The 17,983-nt window shown below is 31.2% G+C and overlaps 1 protein-coding gene across 4 annotated transcripts in view; it reads left to right on the top strand.

Moving 5' to 3' along the window:
- LOC148606577 (homeobox protein cut-like 1) overlaps positions 1 to 17,983 on the top strand; it is an 85,801-nt gene that overhangs the window by 60,061 nt on the left and 7,757 nt on the right. For all 4 annotated transcript variants that reach the window (XM_088545104.1, XM_088545102.1, XM_088545103.1 and 1 more), the window contains exons 7-13: positions 970 to 1,036; positions 5,684 to 5,732; positions 11,935 to 12,099; positions 12,478 to 12,552; positions 14,387 to 14,493; positions 15,425 to 15,564; positions 16,805 to 17,413. In XM_088545104.1, coding sequence (XP_088401230.1) covers positions 970 to 1,036; positions 5,684 to 5,732; positions 11,935 to 12,099; positions 12,478 to 12,552; positions 14,387 to 14,493; positions 15,425 to 15,564; positions 16,805 to 17,413 — 1,212 coding nt within the window. The remainder of the gene's footprint in view (positions 1 to 969; positions 1,037 to 5,683; positions 5,733 to 11,934; positions 12,100 to 12,477; positions 12,553 to 14,386; positions 14,494 to 15,424; positions 15,565 to 16,804; positions 17,414 to 17,983) is intronic.

Raw genomic sequence — 17,983 nt, 5'->3', positions numbered from 1 at the left:
ATTTTGTGATCTTGTGCAAAGAATAACCTGTCAGATTGCTTTTGAAGTTTTAAAAATGTATTGAAACTATAAAAAAAGACTAATGGAACATTTATTTTGTAATGATGAAGAAAGGGTAAAATTTAGAAATTATTGTGGGCAACTTTTATATTGCTAGTTTGTCATATATACCTTATTTAAAGAGTGACTGTTATATTTTTTTTGTTGGTCTATTTGAAATAACCCCAATGCCCGTGGTGCAAACAAAAATAACCCTGTTATATAAAATTACCTGCTCTGCAGGATATTTTAGTATGCACCATGGGCATGATGCAGGTTATTTTATAGTGTCCACCGCTGGCATTGAGATTATTTCATATACACCGAAAAAATATAACATGCATTTCTTATAATTTGATTTAAGTACTGAAATTCAATGAGTAAGTCATTAAAAGAGTTTGATGATATCACACTCATTACAAAATTTGGTCCATGAGATGATAAACAAAATTTTTGATCCAATCAGAAACCATGTTACTTCTGAAATTAAATCATTATTGTTTAAACTGTTGCAATTTCAACAAAAATTCTAATATAACTCATGAAGTCAGTGATATGTTTGTATATGATATTTAATTTCACCAAAAGCTATCAAGCTTTCATATGACACAGAATGAAATCAGTCAAAGTTACTTTTATGCTTACATGACATTGATGTAAAATGCTGAATACAAAAGTTCCGATGATTTGTAAGGGCTGTGTTCCTTACCCTAGGTTTACCTCCTTCAGCTGAGAGTTTTAAATATTATGATTGCAACTTTGTCACATTTTTTGCAATAATAAACATTGTAGTAATTTCTGATTTTGCAATATAGCTTTTGAAGTAGCACTTACCTTATTGCAAGTTCTAAAAAGAATTGGCTGCAAAAAATGGAACCATACTCTAAAAACACTTTTAGAATGTAATTAAAATTATTTTTTCTTTTTCAGCACTTGAAAATGTTCAGTCTGAGTTATTTGAAGTCAAATCCAAATATGACGAGGCTACTTCTGCCAAGTAAGTATTAAGTTTGGTTTAAGAAAGAGTAATTGCCAACTAACCTGCTCAATTAGGTAATGACTTGGGCAACAGTGGTCCTTTTCACAAAATATTGTAAGTGTAAAATGACGTCACAGTAGATCAAAATATTGTAATGTCATAACTTACAACTGATATTACTCTTACGATTTTTTGTGAAAAGGGCTGCTGGTGTTATAGAATAAATAGCCCTTTGTACAAACCCAAATTGGATTGAGCATGAAGGCTGGATTTGTTAATTTAAAGAAAAGTTGAAAATGACTTGTTTTCCAACAGTTTTTGTAAACACTTTTGGGATGAACTTGCCTTGCACATCAATTTAAAAAAGTTTAAAAATTGATGCTCCTCATTGCATAGTGCCCCCCTTCCACAGTTCTGTTGAGTTTGATTCTCACATGTTCTATTAGCAGCAGATATTATTATCCTTGCTATTTCTGCCTTGTGGTGATATCTGAAAGTATTTACTATTTTGGATTTAGGTTGCATTGTATCTATATTCTACTTCCCTTTTGTCCTTCGAAAGTCATCAATGTAGCAAAAAACATTTGTGAAATGTAAAAAATCATGTATTCATGTATTATAATAACCATTTGTTCCCCAAAAAATTAAGTTGGTTAACAAGATAATCAGTTGCCCAGACTTTAACAATTAATATTATGCAATTTTTCTGTTAAGTGTGTAATAAAACATAAAAGCATTATTACATGGTGCATCCAAATCAATAAAAATCAATAATTTTATTGTCATACATGTACATGCATGGAGATCTGCTCCAGACAAAAAGCCTTGAGGGTGATTGTTAGATTTCCATTAAACTTTGTACAAAAATATATATTGTCCACTGTTCAGACATATTGATTAATGTTATTTCTATCGAACTATAATGGACCATTTGTTTTACAAAAATTAATTATCTCATAGATCAATAGAATTTGCTGAAATGGTCTATTATTTGTGTCATATATTGCAGTGTAATATTGACAGCTGATTGGGAAATTGACGTGCAGTTGTTTGTTTATTGAATACATTTATTTTGTACATGTACCATGCATGGTATTCAGATGTTTCATGTGTAGGAGTAAAATATATTTTACATGTTTTAGAATTGAACTTTTTTTTCAAAACTATTTTATACAATATCAAAGCAAAAACAATTCTCTAAAGAAGTTGGTTCATTAAGACTCAGTTTTGGCCCAATATTAGTTTGATACAGGTACAAATTTGTTTAATGACTTTTTGTTTTTCTTAAAAGGTTATTTATATAAAAGACAGTACATTTTATAGTAATCATTTATACTAATATGACCAAACCTTAAAAAAATGATTGAAGAATCAGTTCAGGGTCATAATTCTTTGAAAACATAATTATTTGTTCTAAAAATAGTTTTGATAATTAGGACAATTTTCCTGTTTTATTGTCTTTACCTCTTAATAAGTTCTAATGGCTGTATAGTTTACAGTGGATTTGGTTTTATGATAATTGCTATTTTAATTAAGGTATAACTCTGCACTGCTCTAATTTATTGAATTGAATTAATTCAATGTAGTAAGACAATAATTGAGGGAGAAATGCGCTCAGTTGATGAAATAAAAATTTGAATGTAGGGAAATTGTTACCCTATTTATTTCTATGAGAATATTGACCAGGTAAAATATAGGATAACAAGGAAATAAATGAAAACTGACCACTGATAAAAAATATGTCTCAAGTCAGGATTATTTTTGTAAATGTCAGTACCTGGATAAATATATATACACTGTGGTATAAAAAAACATGTCATTAAAAAGATAAAATTCAGTTATAAACTGATCAAAGACAGAAAATTGCTCAATAAAAGTTATAATTCTCCATATCCATGTTGTCAATAGATATATTTGACCAAATATTATACCGTTCAAGAACAAATAAAATATCTATATAAACCAATATTGCTGTCGTTAACAAGTTTTATATCTACCATACGATTGATTGTTATTAGCCTTTTGACACGAAGCGATTGCTTTGATTGGTGTAAATGACAAGGATAATATCGCATGTCGTATATTCTGCACCCAGCCCAATGTCGTTGACAAGTAGCTGCAGGGCTCGCTCGTGTTTAGAAACCAAATTACAGATCAAAATGCGAAATTAATTAGCTCAATAGACTAAATATACGCTGTTTTCTACCTGTATTGATTTTTGAACAACGGGAAGTTGATCGTTTTTAACGGCATTTTTGCAAGTTTTTGTATCTTGTTTACAAGAATGCGTTTCTTGACATTGTTGCTTCCTGTGGTTATACGTAAAATCGACATTAAAAAACAGTTTTACAAACTTTTTATTCGTTGAAATTGGTGTTCTGTTGAATATTAACATGGATTCTAGTGGCTTAGAAAGTTGTTGAATTTTTAGAGAAAAAGCTGCAGTTGTCCTATGTATGTTCTGTGTAAGAATTTGACAAGCTCCTAATGCTGTACAAAAATGTTAAATTTTTAAAGAAAATTTTACTTTTGAAAAAAAATGAACACAATAAACTTTTAAATGTAAGAGGTATTCAATACTTTATATGGAAAGTGATATGATGAATAAATTTCTGAATGCAAATCAAGGTTATTTTAATTTGGAATGAAGTTCGAACTTAAAAAAAAAAATCATTTTATTTTTACAACGATATCAACGCTGAGATAGAAAATGACAAAAGTCGTCTAAACGCCTAAAACAAGATACAAAAATAAAACTGTAGACAATGATAAATATTAGGGCCAAACGATTAGGAAAAAGCAATATTGGAGACTTCTGATAAATGGCCTGTCATTGGCCGGATGTTCAGATGCTTTCGGATCTACATTAAAATCACCTATAGACACAAATAAATATTTCCGATGATGTAAACAAAGAAGGTTCGCTTGAACGATTCTGACATATGCCATAAATGGGATCAGAAGGTCTTAGTTGATAAATGTCCGAAGTGTTTAATTGTTGCGTCTATGACATGTGATTACTTTTAGCGGAATTTATGAAAAAAACAATAACTTTAATCATTTACGCAAGATTAGGATGGCCGTAAACATACATAAATTGAAATGATATATTTATGTTTTATTCAAATCATATGAAAGACTTGTGTTAGGTTAACAGGAGTTACGGTGAAATAATTGATAAACAAGCTAAAATACCATGTATTTAATTTCTTTACGTAAAACTGGTTTCGATTTCCAAGTATGGACAAATGAAACAATATGTTTAATATGACTGCACTGATTCATGTAATATTTTTTTTTTAATTCACAAAGTAGTTAGTGTAAAATGTATCTAAAGCTTCAGATCATAAAATGTATTGCCCTTTGTACTGTCAGAACTTGGAATCTAATTTACACTTAAAAAATGTCAAGGAAAGAAAAATGATTTTTCCTTATCCTACATCTGAAAAATACATCTTAACAAATTAAAATTAACTAAAGCAATGTAATATTCCTTTTAATTTTGATTCATTCCTAGAAAATTTATTTCAATTTTTTTTTATAAACCCTTTCTGCATATCCTCATCCACTCATCCCTTAATATTATTGATAATACCATTTTGCCTATAGCCTATTACTCCAAATCCTGGGTTGACACATCACATTAATTTTTCACTTTGAGGCCGTTCAGAAATGGTACAAATTTTCAATAGATCATTTGTATAAGTTCTTTGATTTTCTCATAGGGTGAATAAAACATTAGCCACACCAGTGCTTCAGGCTCAATCGAAAATTTAAAAGATTAATGGTCCTCTGCTAGCAACATTGTTTTGTCCTCTTGCTCAAGGAATTCCCATTTATTATGTGAAATTTTTAATGTTGTATTAGTTATAAATAGATAATAACGCTAACAGTGTGTTGATTTGTCATTCGTTGTTTCTGTTATTGGTACCCTAAAGGGACAGAACTCATTTCTTCATATCTAATTCCTTATATGGTGAATATGTAATGATAACTATTTATCAAGATATTTCATATGTACTGGTGTTGTTTTACTGTAAAACCTGCCTAATCTGAACTTTGGACTGTTGAATATTTGTTTTAGACAGGTGTTCAGTTTATCCAGGTTCAAAATACATTTCAATAGACAAGAAGGACCTTTAAATGATGTCTGGTTTATACAGGATTTTTGTTTATTGAGGGTTTGTCTACTTTTTGGAAACACTTGTAAACTTTTGTCATAAATTAGGCTTTTCTTTCTACTAAAAGCTTGACATTTCTGCTAGAATCTTGGTTCCCTTGATCACTCCTGTTCATTTTAATCATTTCTGACAGATTTCTTTGGTCTTTTATATTCAAAGTTTGAAAATAAAATTTAGCCCATTTGAATTTTGGAAGTTTTGAAGATTTTGCCTATGCATTCAGTATTATAATTAGGCAATATAGTGGCAACATAGGCAATTTCGTTAATGCATATATTAAACAATTACTACCTACCTGGCATATGACCAAAAAAAATGATACAAAAAATTATGTTAGAACAGAAGATCATGGTGTTAAATTGGGTGAGATTATTCAAAATTTCAAGAATTTTTTAAAAATTTTAACCAGTCTATTAATTTGTATTAATAAATCTTAAAAAATATTTGTAAATGTTATTCTTATTTCCTTGTTTTCTTATTTTAGGTCAGATGAGATGGAGATGGTGATGTCTGAGGTAGAAAGAGCTAATGAGGTATGTCTGAAAACCACATTGTTTAATTATTTGTACAAAACACAATAGTTTACCCTTAATACTTAGTTTAAATTTTGTCAGGGGATTATCATTATATGTCTTAGCTTTTTTCCTACCAGTGCACCTGATACATACTCCCAATTTTTAGTGGTCTGAGGTGCTCATTCCCTCTTTTTAGTTTCTGATTCATTTGTTTAATTTGTGTATTTTCAGTGTTAGTCTGTTTTGTAGTTCTATCCTTTGTCACTGGTTCATGAATTTCTTCTTCCTCATCTTTATCATGGTGTCTCTGTAGTTCTATTCTTTGTCCTGGTTCATGAATTTCTTCTTCCTCATCTTTATCATGGTGTAGTTTTATTCTTTGTCCCTGGTTCGTGAATTTCTTCTTCCTCATCTTTGTCATGGTGTAGTTATATTTTTTGTCACTGGTTCATGAATCTCTTCTTCCTCATCTTATCATGGTGTCTCTAGTTCTATTCTTTGTCCCTGGTTCATGAATTTCTTCTTCCTCATCTTTATCATGATGTTTCTGTAGTTCTATTCTTCGTCACTTGTTCATGAATTTCTTCTTACTCATCTTTATCATGACGTTTCTGTAGTTCTATTCTTTGTCACTGGTTTATGAATTTCTTCTTCCTCATCTTTATCATGGTGTCTGTAGTTCTATTGTTTGTCACTGGTTCATGAATTTCTTCTTCCTCATCTTTATCATGGTGTCTGTAGTTCTATTCTTTGTCACTGGTTCGTGAATTTCTTCTTCCTCATCATTATCATGGTGAAGTTCTATTCTTTGTCACTGGTTCTTGAATTTCTTCCTGATCTTTATCATGATGTTTCTGTAGTTCTATTCTTTGTCACTTGTTCATGAATTTCTTCTTCCTCATCTTTATCATGGTGTCTTTGTAGTTCTATTCTTTGTCCCTGGTTCTTGAATTCCTTCTTCATCATCTTTATCATGGTGTAGTTCTATTCTTTGTCACTGGTTCATGAATTTCTTCTTCCTCATCTTTACCATGGTGTCTCTGTAGTTCTATTCTTTGTCCCTGGTTCATGAATTTCTTCTTCCTCATCTTTATCATGATGTCTCTGTAGTTCTATTCTTTGTCCCTGGTTCATGAATTTCTTCTTCCTCATCTTTATCATGATGTTTCTGTAGTTCTATTCTTCGTCACTTGTTCATGAATTTCTTCTTACTCATCTTTATCATGACGTTTCTGTAGTTCTATTCTTTGTCACTGGTTTATGAATTTCTTCTTCCTCATCTTTATCATGGTGTCTGTAGTTCTATTGTTTGTCACTGGTTCATGAATTTCTTCTTCCTCATCTTTATCATGGTGTCTGTAGTTCTATTCTTTGTCACTGGTTCGTGAATTTCTTCTTCCTCATCATTATCATGGTGAAGTTCTATTCTTTGTCACTGGTTCTTGAATTTCTTCCTGATCTTTATCATGATGTTTCTGTAGTTCTATTCTTTGTCACTTGTTCATGAATTTCTTCTTCCTCATCTTTATCATGGTGTCTTTGTAGTTCTATTCTTTGTCCCTGGTTCTTGAATTCCTTCTTCATCATCTTTATCATGGTGTAGTTCTATTCTTTGTCACTTGTTGATGAATTTCTTCTTCCTCATCTTTACCATGGTGTCTCTGTAGTTCTATTCTTTGTCCCTGGTTCATGAATTTCTTCTTCCTCATCTTTATCATGATGTCTCTGTAGTTCTATTCTTTGTCCCTGGTTCATGAATTTCTTCTTCCTCATCTTTATCATGATGTTTCTGTAGTTCTATTCTTCGTCACTTGTTCATGAATTTCTTCTTACTCATCTTTATCATGACGTTTCTGTAGTTCTATTCTTTGTCACTGGTTTATGAATTTCTTCTTCCTCATCTTTATCATGGTGTCTGTAGTTCTATTGTTTGTCACTGGTTCATGAATTTCTTCTTCCTCATCTTTATCATGGTGTCTGTAGTTCTATTCTTTGTCACTGGTTCGTGAATTTCTTCTTCCTCATCATTATCATGGTGAAGTTCTATTCTTTGTCACTGGTTCTTGAATTTCTTCCTGATCTTTATCATGATGTTTCTGTAGTTCTATTCTTTGTCACTTGTTCATGAATTTCTTCTTCCTCATCTTTATCATGGTGTCTTTGTAGTTCTATTCTTTGTCCCTGGTTCTTGAATTCCTTCTTCATCATCTTTATCATGGTGTAGTTCTATTCTTTGTCACTTGTTGATGAATTTCTTCTTCCTCATCTTTACCATGGTGTCTCTGTAGTTCTATTCTTTGTCCCTGGTTCATGAATTTCTTCTTCCTCATCTTTATCATGATGTCTCTGTAGTTCTATTCTTTGTCCCTGGTTCATGAATTTCTTCTTACTCATCTTTATCATGGTGTCTCTGTACTCTGTAGATCTATTCTTTGTCCCTGGTTCATGAATTTCTTCTTCCTCATCATTATCATGGTGTCTGTAGTTCTATTCTTTGTCATTGGTTCTTGAATTTCTTCTTCCTGATCTTTATCATGATGTTTCTGTAGTTCTATTCTTTGTAACTTGTTCATGAATTTCTTCTTCCTCATCTTTATCATGGTGTCTTTGTAGTTCTATTCTTTGTCCCTGGTTCATGAATTTCTTCTTCCTCATCTTTATCATGATGTCTCTGTAGTTCTATTCTTTGTCCCTGGTTCATGAATTTCTTCTTCCTCATTTTTACCATGGTGTCTCTGTAGTTCTATTCTTTGTCCCTGGTTCATGAATTTCTTCCTCATCTTTATCATAGTGTCTCTGTAGTTCTATTCTTTGTCACTGGTTCATGAATTTCTTCTTCATCATCTTTATAATGGTGTCTCTGTAGTTCTATTCTTTGTCACTGGTTCATGAATTTCTTCTTCATCATCTTTATAATGGTGTCTCTGTTTTTACTTTCAGTAAGCTTATTCAGGCTTCCATCTCACACCAATTTCAAGTAGTTTAGGGCTGTCATTGGGGTAACCTCCTTTAAGACAGTGGGATGCTAGGATTTTTAAGAAGTCTAGAATGGCCCTTTTATAATGTCATTTATATGCGTGTAGACTTCCATTATAGAAACTTATATCAGGGCATAAGTCTTGAAAAATTAGGGAATTGAACTTATCAAGATTGTAATAAACTTTTTGATACCTTTTTTTTCTCTTTTATGAATTGGTAGCATGTCTTAAAAGAAGGCTAGTACTTTAGGTCATTACCAATATGCTCAGTTAACTTCAGAAAATCCTTTATTCAAGTTAAATGAAATATTCGTGGATTATTGATTTGACTCCAAATTGAAAATTTGAAGTTTATAATCAATGAAGGTTTTCTAAGAGATCAATCCACTGCATTGTCCATTGTCTACGTAGAAATCAGAAAATGGTACAACCTTTAATTAGAAAATTCCTGATAAGTTTTTAATTTGGGTTAAAAAGAGGTAAAATTCCGTCACATGTATCTGGTATTAACCTTTTCCTTTTTTCTTTTCTTTGATTTGTCTTTGTTACTTGTTTCATTAACTTCGAAATGTGATCCCACGTCTTTCTTTTGATTTCTGGTACATTCTTGTGCTTGAATTTATGGCAAAAATAATGATTTAATTAATTTAAAAAAAAAATAGCCATGAATCAGAGATTAACATTTTATTGACCTCAAATTATTAGCATCAGAATTAATTTTTCCGTATGATTTAGAATATGTCAGTCGATTAATCAATCATCAAGTTTACCATTATTGATTGTTTTCTGCTGGTTTTGACAAGTAATCAATGTCCCATCGATCAAATATTGATCAGTCGCTGTCGCTGATTATTCCATATTGATCCAAAATGGAAATTTGTTTCAAATAATAAAGTGACTGATTGTTTGAACATTGTTACATAGATTTTTTATCAGCTCATTTTAAAAGACAGTGAAATTTTTCAATAAGCTTTCAATTGATTCTTAATATGCATTATATAAGTTTCCGAATTGATATTCTATAGTTTTAAACCTGACGGTATGAACGACTTTATGAGCTGCAATGTGATTACCATTATATAATATACTGAAACATAAGAACAGTTTTTTTTTCGACTAAAGGAGCAATTTTAATAGTGTGTTGAAAAGGATAAAGTTCATTCTATTCAGGGGAGATAATCACTGCAAAGGATGCACAATTCAGAATGGCTTAAATCTCAAGCTACCAATGTAGCTAAATATCATGTACTGAGGTAAATATAACTTTAACAGCTTACCTTTGATAATAAAATAGTTTTTTTTTTGTTTTTTTAGGAAGCTGACAATTTTTTGAATTATGTTGTAAATTTTCTCTGAAAATTAGATTATCTTAATTTTTTAAAGATTTTGACAGACACTTTATTCATTGGATAAATAACTACTGGCAGTAATGTATTATAATATAAAGGAGCGTTTTATTTATAATGTTTCAGAGTAATTGTCATGCGTCTTAGAAAATAATAATATGTGTATGTTGTGTTAAAAGTATGTAGAACTGATTTTTCATTTATTTCTTCGAAAAATATTTAACTTATTTTAAAAGAGTCAGTCAGTCGTAAGGGATTCATTACATAATGTTATTTTGCAAGTCCTGCACTGTGCAGGGAATCCATAATATGCATTTCTGTAGTTATTTCTTTAAGAAAAAAAAGATTGCCTGAGTCATTTTGAAATCATTCAGTACAAATATTAGCTCAAAATTCTGGTTTTTCAAACTTTTTTGTCTTTCACAGTGTATAAGAAAAAAACCTCAATTTCTTCAGATGCTGTTTGCCTAGATCTTAATATTTACATTACCGGTATGTCAATTGTAAAAAGCTGGACAAATTTTGGATTCCCTAATATTAACTAATACAATGAAATCAATATTGATATCCCTCGCAATTTGCAACATATTGAAAATGTATAGTTATTATAAGAAAATCAATAGGCACATTTGAATCTACCTCTAACATAGGAAATCGGAGAAGATCAAGTCGTTGCTGTAGACAAAAACGAAACTATTGTTGTAAATGTATATGATAGTTAAAACATACATTAATGCAAGTAATAAATTAAGGAAGTATGTTTTGGCATATTCTGTTAACATTTTAAAGTACATTTTACAAAGGAATGTATTCCTTATTAACTTGATGCTTATGGTCTGTCCACCTGTAGTAAAGTTTTTAATTTTACTTAAATGATATTCATTTTTAGGTTTTATAGTGTACATTCCTTATTTTTTTAAATGGTGGCTTCACTTGGTCTGTCTGTCTGTTTGACAACCTTTCAAGTTTACCTCTAATAAATCACTGAACTAGCTAATGGTATTCAAAGCTAACGCCTTAGTCCTAAAAAAAAATGTGTAAAAACAAATGAAAGTAATTATTAATCCTATAAGGAGATAGAACCCAGAGATTGTTCAAATTAGGCCTATTTTAAAGATGGCTTTTTGGTATAAACAAGTCACAATTTTAAAAGTATATATAACCCCTTATATGGATTGTATTGATGGTTTTGTTATGTAAGAACATATTGAGTTAATTTCTTAAAGTACTTTGTAATCTATAAATGAATTATAAAAAGATAAGAACATTTTTTGTCCTATACATATGAATGATAACATTATTTTTGTGTATTGATGATAAAATCATTTTGTCATTCTTTGAGTACATGTAATATACTGGTACATGTAATTTTTTTATGTTATCTTTTGTAGAAGCAATTAAGTGAATAAAAACTTTAATTATACCCCCACTCAATGAGTGAACCATAAGTTGGAATCACCTTGTCAATGCATTCATCTGTCCTTTTGAATTTTTCACAATCATCTTGACTATCAATGGATGGATTGATTTTAAATTTTATATGTGTCTCTTTATAGATGGGGCATATGTTAGTGATTTTGGTTGATATCTGATTTCAATTACTGTTTTATGGGATTGCTGTAAGAATAAGTATATACCTTGCACAACAATGTGTGCAACTTCAAGTTGAAACTGGACCCTTTTAGATTTATGGGAAAAAAATAGAAATTTGCCTATTTACATTCTATGAACGCTCTCTCATCATTAGGTAAACACCTGGTTAATTAAACAAGATAATTAGTCCGAAATTGGTCTGTTTATTTTAGTCTCTCTCTATATATATAAATATAACTTGTAGCTCTTCTCTTGATGGAAACCTTATTTGTGTGAATATATCTTCAGCATTTTTTTTTCCAGAGAGCTGCATCAGCAGAAAGACAGACAGAACAACTCCGCCAACAGTTATTGACGATACAACAGAGTGACGGGGATTCAACACAAAAAGCCGCTGAAATGGACAAGGCCATTGACATGCTTCAGAGGTCAAGTTTAGAGGTCGAATTGGCAGCTAAAGAAAAAGAGGTAAGAATTTAACACTTAAGAAATGGTAAAAGAGAAAAATTAAAATATTGATAAGGTTTTTATAATGCATATTGGACTTATAATAGATCAAAATTTTTTCACAATGTCAAACTGCTAAATAGATTTTTTTCTAATTTTGAATAGATGTCATCTACCATTTAGTTTTGATTTGATGGATTGATATTTTTCCTTAATTAATTTATTTTCTTTTTATTAATTACATCGATATTAAATGAGGCAAATTGTTAGAACTCATATGAAACTGAAAATTAACTTCCCTAATGAAGGACAATTTCTCATTAGTTTACAGATTGTTGGAATACACATTTAACTGAAAGGAAACTGCTTGATTTAGGATAATCTTTTATTTGTTTACAGATTGCTCAACTTGTAGATGATGTTCAGAGACTTCAAGCTTCACTGAACAAGCTAAGGGAGACTACTGCATCACAGGTAAATCTTTAAGCATGAGACCAAAGGCCAAGGGTTAAGAACATTTTTAAATGGTCTCTTTGTAATTTGAAAAAAATTTAAGTGTAACTTGAATTGGAACTGATTTTAAATAGAACACCTATAAGATATTTATATTGTGTCATTTGTTGTGTGTTTTAAAGTTAAAGTTTTTGAGCTGAGCTGTTTTGTTGCTGAAAAAAAAACATTTCTTTTAATAAGGAAATGACTTTTAAGCCCATCCTGACCCTCCTAGGATTCATCTTTCACAATCTCATTTTCCTTTAATATGTCTTTTTCCACACTCATATTTCTGCCCCTTCTCCTGGGCCTCATTATCTTGTCAGATATCAGATAGGCGATACTCAATCAATGAAACTAAGATATTGATTTTTTTTGTCTTTGAATACAATTTCTTTCCTCTGTCTCGATATTTTCACAGAGAAATAGATTTCTGAAATGTTACAATCTTTTAAAGCAGTTACCATAGCAACGGTGTTAATTTCAATCAATTATTGACATCTGGCGTAAATTTTATCGGCTTTCGGATTTTTGGGTCAATCAGTATTGAAATAGAGATATTGATTCTGCTTTATCAATAAAGTCATATTGAGAGTTAATTCCTTCGTATTTACTCTTATTAATTTTTAAATGCAGTTATGTCACTAAGGAATCAGGTTTAATCTATTTTTATGATATTCTCTGATCAAAATCAATGGGTGATTTTTGGACTTGTATGATTATACATTGATGTAGTCATGCAGATTTAAAATCATGTTCTGTTTTTCTGTCACAGATGCTGGTTATAGTATTTGTAAATATCAATCAAAGTTATGTAAAAGTTGCAACATTGAGTTGTAGCCGACAAAACTTAAATAGCATTTTAGATCAATTTTTGGTTTTTAGCTGAAAAAAATTCTTCAGTTTGAGTATTTTCTTAAATTAATGTAAATAAGTTAAACCTTGCACCTGTTTATGAACAACTCTGCGGGTGTTTCTAAAAAAGTAGAGGACACTTACCCTACCGGTGCTCCTGGTCCATGCTCCCAGTTTTTAGTGGAGTCTGAGTTGATTATTTGCTTTTGTTACTTTGTATGTATGATTTTAGTTACATCATGTTCTTTGATGTGAATGTCTGTTTTCCATGTCTGGTCTTTATCTCTGGATTTCATTCTTTTGATTACCACTATAACCTTGGTTCCCTTGATTACTCCTTGATTACCACTATAACCTTGGTTCCCTTGATTATTCTTCCAAATTTTACTTACTCTTCCATTAAGTTTATTGCTGAAGTCATGCTAGTTTAATATGAGAGTAAAGAATATTTTTTTCAATTCCGTATAAACATATTCTAACTTTTCTAGAAAATTGAAACATTATCATTCTACAATAATTAAATACCAGAGTCCTTTTTCACTCATGGGAAGTTCATGTGTTCACCCAAACCACATTAAGAAGGGTTTGTAATGCTGGCTTTCCTTGCAACTCACTCTTCCAGAGTACAGGAGTTCATCCCTACCAATATTTAGTAGAGTTAGGGCTGCTGGATCTTATGCCAGTTTCATAAAACATCTCTAATTTGAGATTTTCCTCAAATCCTTACTCAACACAAATTTCGACCAATCAATTTTCTTGAAATTGTAGATTTGACAAAAATTCAAGGATTTGAGGAAAATCTCAATTTGAGATTTTTTTTAAATAGGGCCTTGTGTGTACATTTTAGTTCATTTGTGCTGTGTGACTTGTTCTTTTTCTGTTTCCTTTTGTTGTCCCTGACTTTTTTTCTGTGGATTTTCATATATTTGAATTTTCTGTACTTCTACTATTTTTTTTTCAGGTTGCACATTTAGAGGAAGAATTGACAGTAAAGAACCAAGCCTTTAAATACCTTGAGGAGAAGATCAAGACTCAACAGGATTATGAAGAAATAAAACGAGAACTCAAGTATGGCTTAACAGTATTCAAATTAAGTGTCAGTCTCTGTAAGAATCAGGCAGTTGGTGAAACATGGTATGGAAAAACCCATCATTTTGATGGTGTGATTAGACTGTTTACACCATCAGAATCAAGGAAAATGGACAAGATTTTCCATATCATGCTGGACCATTGAGTTACAATTTCATTGGATGCACTGTAAATGAACATTTCTAGGGCAGATAAATGTCAGAAATCTCATTTTTCTAAGATTCTGTTGAAAATTTTCTGCCCAAGGCCAGTGATGCAGAGATCAAATAATGGGTCTCTTCAGCTTATCCTCAAGTGATTTTACATTGTCAGATTGGTTGGGTTTTGACATGCATGTTTCTTATTTTTGTCATTTTGCCCGATTCTTACAAACACTTACACTTAAATGATAAAATTTTGTCACTGCATATAGACAATAGACAATATTTGTTACCTCAAACATATTTACATTAAATGGTTATGGCATGTAATACAAAGAATTACAAAGCAACACGTTGACACACATTGGATAATCACACAAATGAATATTTTCATGAGCATGATGTGACAGTGGTTTAAATTTTACAGATATATTTATACATTTATTCTGATTTTTTTCTGAGTTATAGAATTGAAATTCATATCATAAGATAAAGTTGCATGAAAATGATCATATATATTTGAAAAAAAACTAAACCTGGAGTGTCTTAAAATCTTCAATTACACAATTGCTATGCCTATTCTTATGATTTTTTTTTTATAGTAGTCAGAATTTGAAATTTTTCCCTTTTCTTTGGCCTCCTCAATCAGCGGTGCAATGAATTATTTAACTTTGAACTTTATTTGCCAGACAGGTAAATTAGCAACTGCACCATCAATCAAATAAAGTTACCTTGTTTTGAACAATATTTCATTAGAATGTATTTTTCAGTGTTGTGAAATCTATGGAGTTTGGAGGAAGTGGTGATGAAGATGTAAAGTCCAAATCTCTGGAAACTTTGCTCCTGGAGAAGAATAGAGCCTTACAGTCCGAAAATACAACACTGAAAGTTTCCACTAGTGAAGTTTCAGGTAGGCAGGCAATGGGATAGATAGTGTTGGCAATTCACTTCCTGGTTCAGTGCTATTTATAGAATGACATCTTACTTTCGCTTTGACTTTTTTCTTTGATTTTTTGCTGTGTGCTTCTTATTTCTACTCTCAAATGAAGGAAAAGTAAAATAGAAAAATTTAAGGAACTAAAAATTAAAGAAAACTGTAATTGTACCAGTATGTCAGTCTATATATAGCTCATCCTTTTAGATATCGTAGGCTTTTGTTGTATGAATAGTTAAGTAAAGCATAACAGTTCTCGTACTTTAGAGAAATGAATTTATTTTGCAGTAGTCATAAATAGTAACCTTTGTGCAAAGTTGTGCTGATGTGATCTTAACTTCATTTTGACAAAAAGCTCCAAATAAATCATTTCAGAAGTTGATATGACAATGTTAGGTTTTTGAAGATGAGGTTAAACATTTCGTTACTGAACTTCATGCTAATTTTAATTTATGAAGTTTTTAGTGCACATTGTTTGCTTTTGAATTTTGTTGGTTAAGAATTATTTGTTCTTGTCTTGTTCATCACTCACACAATCAGTTGTTTCACGATTTTGATCCGTTACATCGTTAGTTTTGTTGATCCCAATTTTCACAGCTTTTGAAATAACACAAGTTTGATGTTTCCACTAACCAGATTTAGACACCTTTAGAAGTTTGGAGGGATTTTGTAACACTGTGATTTTGAAATTTTTATATTTGCAGTTCAGAATTTGTAGAATAGTTCTGTGGCATTTTTGGCTGCTTTCAAACATGAGATTCTTTCATTTCTTTCCAAATTTCCCAATACATTTTCTATTTCTATTTTCCTTCTTTTGCATTGTGTTAAATATAGCTCTATTTTGTAAAACTTTTTTTTTTTATTGAATTGTATGTTATGGTCAAAATTAAATTTTAAAAGCAGATAAAATGGATTATTTGTTGGATTGAAACCATCACTGAATTTTTAAAAAGTCATAAAATTATTTGTTCGGCTAAATTCTAATTCAATATTCCGCCACATAGATTCTTTTAATTAAGAAAGGTGTACTGCAAATGAAAGGGCTACCAAAATTTGACCCCGATTTAACTATCGCTTAAGGGACAATAAGCTATTGCCAAAATTAATGAATTTTGTTGCATGGTTGTAATCAACTTGGTATGGCAGTTTCAGCTTCATGGCCTTGTTTTTGAAGATCAAACTCTTTCATGTGCAAATGCACCTTTCTTAATTACAGGAGAATCTTCAACACCAGCTTTATCGGAAAATACGGAGGCTTTCGCGACCATGCTTGGTGAAGAAATAGCAGCAACTTATCACAGCAGCGAGCAGACGGTAGAACAGAAATCAACGGAAGAGAGACCTGCATCTACGGAATCACCAAAATCTCCTATCAGCACTAAGAGTATAGCAGAAGAATCAGAAAAGGCTTCTCCAAGACCTGGACTTGAAAGTCAACTGAGTGTTTCTGCAAGTAGTGACACTGTACATATGCCACCATTTCCCTCACCATTTTATCAGTTTGCTGCTAATGGACATTTCATGGCTAATTTTATGGGACTTAATCTTCCTGTAGGGAAGGTTGAGCCTGGTAACTCTCAAGGACTTGATACAGTGTTAGTGGCTAAAACTGTACGTGAATTGTTAAGCATTCATAATATAGGACAGAGACTTTTTGCAAAGCATGTCCTTGGATTGTCACAAGGAACAGTTAGTGAACTTTTATCCAAGCCAAAATCATGGGATAAACTTACGGAAAAGGGTCGTGAATCATATCGGAAAATGTATGCTTGGGCCACAGATGAGAGAAACATTGTTGCATTAAAGGCGATTTCTCCGAAAAAAGGTAATTATTTCTGATGCTCTATATGTCAATGCTGCTTGTACAGATTTGCTTACTGAACTTGTATTGTGTTCTTCTTAAGGAGGTAGACCTAGGGTAAGGGTCACAACTCTTAAAAATCATTTGAACGTTTGTATTCAGCATTTTACATCAATCTCATGTAAGCATCTTGGATTGATTTAATTCTGTTTTAAATGAAAGCTGAATAGGTTTTGGTGAAATTGAATATGATACAAACATATCACTGATTTCAAGAGTTGTTTCCCTTACCCTCAGTCTACCTCCAGATGGAGATCATCCTTTGACTTTTGGTACTGAAAATTATAATAATAAAAAAAAAAGTAAATTGAAAATTAAAGAGATAATTTTAGCTTTTTGAAATATTCTTTTTTAAAGAAAATGTTTTTATTGCTGTATGTACTGTTATATACCCAGAATGCACTGCTTATATATAATGGCTGCCATGTTGGCTTTGGTACGTAACCCTGTTATTCCCAGATAATGATATAACCAGAGATTTATTTTGTTGACTTGTTAAACCTGTTATATCGCTGCTATTTTTTTTTTTCAAAG

This window comes from Perna viridis, chromosome 9, assembly GCF_037379345.1.
Source record: "Perna viridis isolate PV_CMFRI_1.1 ecotype Kerala chromosome 9, ASM3737934v1, whole genome shotgun sequence".
Classification (NCBI taxonomy): domain Eukaryota; kingdom Metazoa; phylum Mollusca; class Bivalvia; order Mytilida; family Mytilidae; genus Perna; species Perna viridis.
Note: the sequence above shows the minus strand (reverse complement) of the source record. Positions and strands in the feature narration are given on the sequence as shown.